Below are 10,362 nucleotides of genomic sequence, written 5' to 3'. Positions count from 1 at the left end.
GATTTAGAGTGCGTAGAACATGCTCACCGAAGAGACCAGCGTCAAACATCTCTGTAACCACCAGAGATCTCTTGCCACCAATATCCCTATAGTTCATTGTAGTAGACATCCTGTTAACTATAACAATGTCAGGCATGCCATTGCCTTGCGTGACACACTCAGCAATCCAAGCCATTAGTTCTGAAGCTTCAATACCAGTGACAGCAGTAGGAGAAAACTCACTTGCAAACATTGCTAATATCCCAGTGCCTGTGCCAATATCAAGGACACTGTCTTTGTATGGAATAGAAGTCTCCTCTATTGCACTAAAATAGGCATCATTGCGGATCCTATCATTCAACATTCTGTAGTGCCATCTTTCAAAGAGCACATTTTTCAAGGAGTTTACATTTTTTTCAGCATTGACAAATGTAGGATTGAGTTTCAGTGCCTTTTGGAAGTGGGACCATGATTCAGTGTAGAAGCCGAATTTGTAAAGGTATTTGCCGATATCATTCAGTAGGAAGCAGTTGCTGGGAAATGCATCAACCGCCTTGGCAAAGTTGGCGAATATATCCTCAATTTTGCCGGCGCTCATGAGGATCTCATTAAGCCGGATTAGCACTACGCGGAACTCTGCAGTGCAACTCTCTTTCACCCGCGGATCTTTTTCGAAAGCCAGCATGTACTGATCGAATGCTTTGCTGTAACCTCCAGTCGAAGAGAGCTTCCTTGCTTGCTTCAGAAGCTCTCTTGCTGCTTGCGCGTCTGTTGCCATGTTGTTGTTCAACTAGCCGCCAATAAATACGGCAAAAGCCGTGAAGTACTTACTGAACAGTCTTCCAGGGGTAATCAATTGAGCTGATCCATTCGGCAGGAGCGAACAATGATGCGATCGCCGTTCTGTATATTTTGTCACGCAGTTTACAGCATCCAAATAAAACTGCAAGTGCAACACAGAAGAAAATCAATACTTTCGAGTTTGACCACCATCAACCAAAAGTAAACATCTGACAATGACATTGACAAACTGGAACTGTCAATGTCATTAACTTTTTTTTTATAAGCTGTATGGCTTTGAAGACTATCCAAACAGCCAATATCCGTTTTTTGAAATAACTTGGCCATTGACCATGATCACATTGCAAATTCCTTGGATTAACTTAGGTCCTTCTTCCACTACGTTTTACTTTTATCACCCGCACGCAATTTCTTGCCGTCTTGGTCAATACAATACTCTTATTTGTAGAAGCCACTTCTACAGAATACAGGGGGAAATTAAGTTCTGCTTGGGAATAGAACCACCTTAAAGCAATAAAAGCATTTATTTATATGTCTAATAGCTACATTGTACTTATAACTAAATAGGTAGGTAGGTTTTACATAGCATGAAAATCTACTTCATTGCCACATTGCACGACTTGTATTGACTAACACAGTTGACCAAGGGCCACATTGAATCTCTGTGTCATTTTCACATTGGAATGCTTTTGTGAGATGGTGCAATTTCTGATGATCATCTGGCGAAAATCCCAGTTGTCCATAATTGTTGTGCCCAGAAGTCCAGAGCGAGTTGTCCTCTAGCATCACTACTGAGTGTCTGGACCCACAGCCCACGTCTTTGATATCCAAGTGGATTTCTTCATCATTCTCATCCAGTACATCAACTAATGTTGGGAGAGGATAGCTTTTTAAGCCTTCTTTGTTCATAACTCCTTTAGAATTAGCATGTTTGACCCCCAACTGGCCAGTGTCATTCCAGCCCCAGGTGTATAAGTCTCCAAACTCACTCAATGCAAAGCAATGCCAGCCACCAGCTCTAATTTTTGTTATCTCAATGCCCGCTAAAGCTTCAACTTCAGTGGGTACATCCAGGTTGTCTAAATCACCATGGCCCAGTTGCAGTCTCCTAAAAAAAATTAAGGAAAATTAGTCACATATTAAGATGATTAGTTAACCAGAATATGAACAGTTAAGACATTGTTCATTCACAACTACCTTCCATTTCCCCAAGTGTAAACTCTGCCTGCATCTGTAAGCAGCATATAATGTTCATAGCCACACTGGACATCCACAACTTTTCCCATACAGTGACTTGTATCCAGGAGGCTCGGCATAACGCCGCTGTACACTCTTCCATCAGTGGTAAGAATCAAAACAGAAATATTCGTCGTTACTACCTGAAGTATTTGACTTTCCCGACGTGCCCTCTTCGAACTGTTTTCTAATGGAGCCTCTACATTTAAATTCACTTTCTTGATGCTGTTATCTTCTAAATCAATAAACCACAAAGTGTTAGTCCGTTTATCCACCAGTATGAGACTGTAGTCGTTGCCAACCAGTGCCAGATTGGATTCAGCATCCGTAGTATTGCAATCTTCGGGCAATTCCACCCTTCGTACTAATTGATTTTGTTGGCCGTTCCAGTCACCGGTCAAATAAAACGCACTACCATTTCTATAGATGTTATATGACCAATTTATTTCGCATAATTTAGCGTTTGAGTTGGATTCACTTATGTTGTTACCTTTGAGTAGTCGGAATTCTGGGATTATACGGTCTTCTTCAAGCCATTGTCCGAATAAATTAGAACCTGTAACTGTATACATTTTCAGGAATTAAACAAACAAATTAATGGTTTATTTACGGTGATTACAGCTGTTTTGTGTTTTTTTACTTTTTCTTTTATCTGTGCTTGGCAGGGCACCATAGAGTAAAGTAACTTGGCACTTTGATTTATTTTAGTTGATTAACCGTTTAGTTCTACAATGAAATCTATAAAAGTTTTGGTAAAATATTTTGCTCATTAGATAAAACGATTGTTGTATTTCTCAAATAAAACTGTCACTGAGATTTACGAAAACAAATTAAATATTACTAATTATACTATCAATCAAGCTTTGTTGAAACAAAACGCCAGTAGACATTTTTCGTGGTAATGAATGGAGTACGCCGGTAAGAAAGGTAAGTTTTTAAGTTATTTTCTACTCAAAATATCCCCTTTTAGTATTTTTCGATAACATCACTCGATTCTCTTTCCTTTGAGGTACATAATTTGTATAAATAGGACCTTTTTTTTGCAGATGTGATGATAAGTTCCGTAAAGTTTTTAAGAAATCAATATGGCCCTCAAGCTGGGGAAATGCAGACTTTGTCTGAAGCTTGGCGACTTTTACTCCATCTTCACCGTGGACAATGCCATCCAACTGGCAGAGATGGTCATGGAATGCGCCCGGGTGAAAGTAAGTACAATGTTTATGAGGCCATTTCCATCCTATCTTCCATATTTCAGCTGATTCGTAGGAAAACGACACTTGCACAGTAATGTCATTCTAAAAGGTAATTTGAACGCTTGGTAGCGACAGTGTTGCCAGTCGGGTCTAGTCAGAAATTACCAGAATTATAAAAAAAGTAACCTTTTTGAATAAAAAGTAACCTTTATACGGGGGGGGGGGGGGGGGGGGGAGGGGAGGGGGGGGTGCGGAGCGATGATTGTGTAAGGTTGTTCATGGATGGAAAATGAATTGATCATCTAAATTCGAAAAGTGACCGACCAGTCGTATAAAAACGTTTCATGGATTTGCGTTTTATTATCGATAAACATTCGCTAAAACTCATTTTTTTTAACAAATAATAAATCAAATTCAAGTTTAAATGCACTTTATGACACAATTTTTAAATTGTCACTATTAATATTTTTTACTGAATAACCTGTAAAATTAATTCTACAATTTCTGAAAAATCACCTAAAAGTAACCTTTTCATTAGTGTCACCTAAAAGTAACCACAGCAGTTCAAAAGTAACCTAAAAGGTTACAAAAGTAACCTTCTGGCAACACTGGGTAGCGACGATGGAAAGTCTATTGAACACAAGAATAGGCTGTGGTACTTTTAATATGAGTATAGTCAGACATAAACAACATTCATAGCAAAAGTCTTCCAGTGCATTTATTTGTAGCTGTTCTACTTTTCTAGTTTTAGAAATTGTTAAACTTACTGTGTTCAAGAAGGCTAATTGATATATTTTCTGGAAAACCTAGTTTTTATAGTAGCTTCTCAATATATTTTTGAGAGCTTAATCTCTTATCTGTCCACAAAATTATTATGTTTGCAGAAAAGTGATTCACATAAATTTTACACAACAAATAATAACAATCTTGCCATCCCTAACTTCAAACAATGATTATTTATTAGAGAAAAATCTATGGAATTAAAACTGCCTAGTTCACACCTATATGTAATATGGCAATTTTATTTTATTTTATTTAGAAATAGTACACAGCACAATATTATTTGAGGTTACAAGATGTTTTTGTAAAATTTTATCTTGTAAAATTGTAGATAATCTTGTAAAATCTTTCAAAAGAGGAAGTTTCTTGCGCTGCTTCTTCTCAGCACTGGCCCATATTTCTGTCGGGAGCAGTAAATAAGTGATTAGGTTGATACAAGAACAGAAAATATTTACATGATCAGTAATGTGAAGTTAGATTTGATTTCGAAGTAAAAAAAAATGTAAGCTAGAAAAAAATATAAGTAAAACATAGTTATAAAAAACATAGTTTATTTTTTCATAAAGTTAACGTTATTTATAAAATGTTTCGATTTACTTGATCAACAATGGTGTCCTCACATTAGATACTATTTGCTAGCTGTACCACTACAAAGGATAGTGCCAGGGTCTGGACCAAGTGTTTCCCAGAATCAACCTATAGTGCATTTTGTTCCTCAGGCCTATACTAATGTGTAAACCGAAGCGCACGGAAATCTATCCCTGGAGTTCAGAGAAAAAAAGTTTTGTTTTGAATTATTTATACAGGGTGTTAGGTAAATGGGTATATGAGCCGACACTAGCCCATGTTAACATGGGCATATAAATGGTATGGTGAAGTCAGAAAATTGATATCTTCATTTCAATTATTTAAATTTTCATACAAATCAAATTTTATAAAATTTATTTTGTATGAAAATTTAAAAAAATAAAATGGTGATATTAAATTTCTGACTTCACCATACCATTTAATGTCCATGTTAACAAGGGCTAGTGTCGGCTCATATACCCATTTACCTAACACCCTGTATACAAAGTATCATCGATGTATACGTACTACGCATAAGATTTCGCGATTTTGCCATTAAATAACACTCGCTATGTTGAACCTAACCATACTGCATCCGTACAACTTACTTTAGTAGGACTTCGACATTCTTTATGAGCGATCTAGCGCTGTTTTAATTGCCAATAAACAAATTTAAGAGCGTTTACGCCGTTTGGCGCAAAAACAGTACTTTTTCAACTCGTTACAATCATTAACCAGTAATACTACAAATATGTTATAGGCATAAATAGTTAGGCAATTTCGTCGTCTAAATAGTTAATTGAGAAAATATTGCGATTAGTTTAGTATTTAAGAATTCTATCAAGATAAGTCCACACAGGTTTTGTAAATTTCCACTTTAGCGTCAGTTTACAAGCTGAAATTTTTATAAAAATACTGTGAAAACGATTTAACAAACATTTATATCCTATAGCATAGATCCTTGGGCAAATAGTTATCTGAGAAAATTTTTAGATTTAAGCATTTTACAATAAGAAATCACAAATTGAATAAAACAACATCTTCTTTAAAATATTTACTTTGAAACGATATTTAATTCATTGTTATTGTTTTGCTATAAACATTTGAAAACTATTAAAAAACGCCGCGCGCGAATCATTTCCAATGATGCCCCTTGAAACGCCGCGCTTCGCGTAAACGCTCTTAAGATACATATAAAAAATACCCTTATGTCCAAAGGGTACTACAAGGTTCGAGACTATATTGATGACAAGGATGCGTGGTCAGTTCAGTCTGCACATATTTGATGTACTTAAATTTGACTATTCTTACTGTTAGATAATTCCTGGCAATAAGTGGTGACTGAGTTTGTTCCGGCGTTTCTTCTCAGCACTTGCCATATGTTTGTCTCGAAGCGCTGGTAGGGCCCAAAAGATAAGGAGACATGTAAAGTGCCCCATAAGGGCTACCTTTTCTTTTTTTATTATTTTCTATTGACGTTCATAAGTGCCACTTGTGGTCTAAACTGAATAAATATTTTTGATTTTGATTTTTGATTTTTTGGTAAGTTGACAAAAATTCATTTTTTCGAAAATGAAGTTAGATGATTTAGTTCTCTATCCTTGCAAAAAATCAATTTATTGGTGTATTACAATCGATTATATTATTATAGTTATTGTAAGCTAAAACTTCTTGCTCCATTTTGGAAATAATTAATTTCTGTCAACTAACCAAACTACTGCAACAGCGCTTGATCGCTTATAAAGAATAAAGAAGTCGTACTAAAGTAAGTTGTACGGATGCAGTATGGTTAGGTTTAACATAGCGAGTGTTATTTAATGGCAAAATCGCGAAATCTTATGCATAGTACGTATACATCGATGATATTTTGTATGTAAATAATTCAAAACAAAACACTTTTTTTCTCTTAACTCCAGGGATAGATTTCAGTGCGCTCCGGTTTATAAATTAGTATTGGCCTAAGGAACAAAATGCACTATGGTTTCATTCTGGGCAGCACTTGGTCCAACTTCCGTACATGGATTGGCACTGTCCTTTGCATGCTTGGCTACTAACCACAATTAAATGCTACGTAACTTCAACTATTTATAGAGAAACCCATTAGTGTAATTTTTGAGACCTTTGCTTCCACAAATTTCCAACCAGTGCCGTGCACTAAACATGACGCGTACATCGCCCCTTGGGTTTTCAACTATTAGGCCCGGATCAGACATGCGCGATAACCGTGCGGTTTTGGGTGGTATTGGTGAGGCACTGAGGCGGTAACCGTGCGGCTACAGCACGAGAACTGCCCAGTAACCTCGCGATTTTCGCTGTCTGAACCATGTCTTAATGTGTATCCTCTATCATTAGATCTACGATGGCGACGGGCTTCCCGACAAGATTTGTTCAGAGTGCATACAGAAGCTCAGCAGCGCATACATCTTCAAGCAGCAGTGCGAGCGCTCTGACCAGGAGCTGCGCAGGAATTATGTGCCGCCGCCGGGTGAGTATAACACACGTGATCTTAAAGCGCATTCACGACGAGCAGTTAGTTTACTTTATAGACCAACTTTTATTGCTGCTGCACATTATTCTACTGCACCATTTCAGGGTTCAGCATCACGCCCCCACCGCCACAAAACAGACAAAGCAGCGATTCCGCGTTCTCGTCCCAAACTGACATCTCGAACCAGACCAAGCCGTCTTCCTCCAACGAGAGCGCCGTCACGCCGGCCAGTCGCTCGCGCAAGCGCAGCCGCGAGAGCGCCGACAACACCTCCGTCAGTAGTCGTTCCCACGACTACGCGCCCGCCACAAAACGCGTCTCCGAACTCCGCGATTCCCAAAAGAAACGCCGCGTCCAAAACTCCTACGAGGACGACTCCGACTACGAGGATCACATGTCGAACTCCCAGTTCTCCGCCGGCACCGACTCCGACGAGCCGCTCCTCAAAAACTCCTTCAAGTGCAAAAAGTGCGAAAAGTCATTCGCGAGCGCCAAAAGTTTAGCCCTCCACGGCCGGACGCACAAAAAGGACAGCCTCGGCCAGAACGAGGTGGTCAACATCCCGAAACCCGCCCCTTCCGAGGACGCGACCGACGACGACGACAAGCTGTCGTGCGACAAATGCGGGAAGACGTTCAAGCTGAAGATAATGCTGAAGCGGCACCACGACCTGTGCGGCGTGATCACCGAGGTGTCCCCGCAGAAGGAGTTGCTCGTGTCTCTCGAGCCGATCGACGCACCGGTTCACCCGAAAAAGATCGAGTGCGAGATATGCACGTCCAAGTTCAAATCGATCGATAATCTGAACAAGCATTTGCGAGTGGTTCACGCGGCGGCGCCGAAACCGGATCCGTCGCCGGTGAAAGATAAAAAAGTGTCGGTGCCGTGCATATTCTGTCGGAAGCAGTTCGACGACTACTACGTGTATACGGCGCACCACAACAGCTGTAACAAGCGGCGGGAGTTGGACGCGTTCTCGTGTCCGGTGTGTAAGCGGTTGTCGGGGAAGCGCAGCGCGTTCTTCGTTCACGTGAAGAACCTTCATTTCGAGCGCGGGCTGTCTGGGAAGGAGGAGCCTCGGGCGGAGGCGTTCGACTGCCGCGTGTGCAGCAAGCGGCTGGCGTCGCAGGAGCAACTCATCACGCACCTGGCCGCGCATATGTCGCACATTGACGAGCCCGAGGCCGCCGCCGACGACGAGTCCAGGTACATTTTATGAACTTTACTTACTTTATCTTACTGACAACTCTTACTATAATAAAAATAAAATAAAAAGCTTTTATTTCCACAAGTTTACAAATTACAATTTATAAATTAAGTTAGAAGCATCTGTCCGTTCACTCTTGGCACCCTTTATGGGCAAAAGATCACAGAATGGTGAGAACTAAATTAACTGATAAGTAAATTAACATGTGACATAATATACTGAAAAAAAAAACGCAAATCGTTTTACAGTACTTACAGCACGCAATTACCGGTTGCTTTGGATCTTATTATTACTATGTATACTACCTTTGAGTCGTTTTGGAAACCTTTGTCCAACATAGGGAGTTTTTTGGCTGAAATGATGAATGCTAGGTACTCACGAATCAATAAAATAGTATTTCAACCTTACATTTCCAGGGCCAGCACCTTAGACGATTCTGCATCGATCGCGTCGGCGGACTATACCAGCTCAAAATACGTTTCCAACGGACCTTTAAAGTGTGGTATCTGCGACAAGCGGTTCACGTACAAGAAGGCGCTGGTCACGCACCACGAGCGCTGCCACGCGAATATGGAGCTGCAGGTGAAGGTCGAGCCGCCTGATAAGATGCCTGAGCAGGTAATTTTGGGATAGTTTGAGACAAAATTTAACAGATTAAGCCCCAGCAATGTTTCGGGTTAGGTTAGATTAGGTTAGGATTCATTCCGGAAGGAGCTGAGGTAGAGAAGGCTTTGTCCCGAAACCCTCTGTTTCCTTCCACTTATGGCGAGTGACGGAGCACCGGGGTCTTTTAGTGGGTATGCCTCGTCCTTCTGACTTGGTGAGCCCCACAACCTACCCTGTCCCCGCAGGGTAGGTATGCGATTTAACGCATTTTTTCCCCGTAAAAAAAATGGTCATTCATTGCCAAAGTGCAGCAACTAAAGCTGCTAAGTGCCGCGCTACGGCAGCGCTGTTCTCGCTAGGATCAAGAATCGTAGTGTAGTACAAACGAGACATCATGCTAAATACTGTGGCATCTTATGTCCTTGCAATATGGCCTATTTTGCAACAAAATACGTGTCCAACGGTCCCGCTAAAGTGCGGCTACAGTGCCGCGCTACGGCAGCGCGGCTGTCGCTAGGATCAAGAATCGTAGTATAGTACAGACGAGACCTTTATACTAAACACTGTGGCATCTTACGTCCTTGTAATATGGCCTATTTTGCAACAAAATACGTGTGCAACGGGCCCTTAAAGTGTGGTATCTGCGACAAGCGGTTCGTGTACAAGAAGGCGCTGGTCACGCACCACGAGCGGTGCCACGCGAATATGGAGCTGCAGGTGAAGGTCGAGCCGCCTGATAAGATGCCTGAGCAGGTAATTTTAAGATAGTTTGAGACAAAATTTAACAGATTAAACACCAGCAATGCTTCGGGTTAGGTTAGATTAGGTTAGGATTCATTCCGGAAGGGGCTGTGGTAGAGAAGGCTTTGTCCCGAAACCCTCTGTCTCCTTCCACTTATGGCGAGTGACGGAGCACCGGGGTCTTTTTAGTGGGTATGCCTCGTCCTTCTCACTTGGTGAGCCCCACACGCAGGGTAGGTATGCGACTTAACACATTTTTTCCCCGTAAAAAAAAGGGTCATTCATTGCCAAAGTGCAGCAACTAAAGCTGCTAAGTGCCGCGATACGGCAGCGCGGCTCTCGCTAGGATCATGAATCATAGTGTTGTACAAACGAAACCACACCACACAATACTGTGGCATCTTATGTCCTTGCAATATGGCCTATTTTGCAACAAAATACGTGTCCAACGGGCCCTTAAAGTGTGGTATCTGCGACAAGCGGTTCACGTACAAGAAGGCGCTGGTCACGCACCACGAGCGCTGCCACGCGAATATGGAGCTGCAGGTGAAGGTCGAGCCGCCTGATAAGATGCCTGAACAGGTAATTTTAGGATAGTTTGACACAAAATTTAACAGATTAAGCCCCAGCAATGCTTCGGGTTAGGTTAGATTAGGTTAGTATTCATTCCGGGAGGGGCTGTGGTAGAGAAGACTTTGTCCCGAAACCCTCTGTTTCCTTCCACTTATGGCGAGTGACGGAGCACCGGGGTCTTTTAGTGGGTA

General features: G+C 41.2%; 2 protein-coding genes across 2 annotated transcripts; one reads left to right on the top strand and one right to left on the bottom strand.

The window, feature by feature from the left end:
* Positions 1-1,300: 1,300 nt before the first annotated feature.
* LOC135086961 (E3 ISG15--protein ligase HERC5-like) lies at positions 1,301-2,673 on the bottom strand. Its single transcript, XM_063981804.1, has 2 exons — positions 1,978-2,673; positions 1,301-1,888 (listed from the first exon to the last, which is right to left on the bottom strand). Exons 1-2 carry the CDS (start codon positions 2,586-2,588, stop codon positions 1,381-1,383), a joined length of 1,119 nt encoding a protein of 372 aa, XP_063837874.1. The 5' UTR covers positions 2,589-2,673; the 3' UTR covers positions 1,301-1,380.
* A 217-nt stretch (positions 2,674-2,890) lies between these two features.
* Positions 2,891-10,195, top strand: LOC135079001 (zinc finger protein pita-like). Its single transcript, XM_063973621.1, has 7 exons — positions 2,891-2,943; positions 3,063-3,221; positions 6,909-7,041; positions 7,149-8,250; positions 8,668-8,869; positions 9,491-9,610; positions 10,061-10,195. Exons 2-7 carry the CDS (start codon positions 3,102-3,104, stop codon positions 10,193-10,195), a joined length of 1,812 nt encoding a protein of 603 aa, XP_063829691.1. The 5' UTR covers positions 2,891-2,943; positions 3,063-3,101.
* The last annotated feature ends 167 nt before the right edge of the window (positions 10,196-10,362 follow it).

Source organism: Ostrinia nubilalis, chromosome 2, assembly GCF_963855985.1.
Source record: "Ostrinia nubilalis chromosome 2, ilOstNubi1.1, whole genome shotgun sequence".
NCBI classification, from domain to species: Eukaryota; Metazoa; Arthropoda; class Insecta; order Lepidoptera; family Crambidae; genus Ostrinia; species Ostrinia nubilalis.
This window is presented reverse-complemented; position numbering and strand designations above follow the sequence as displayed.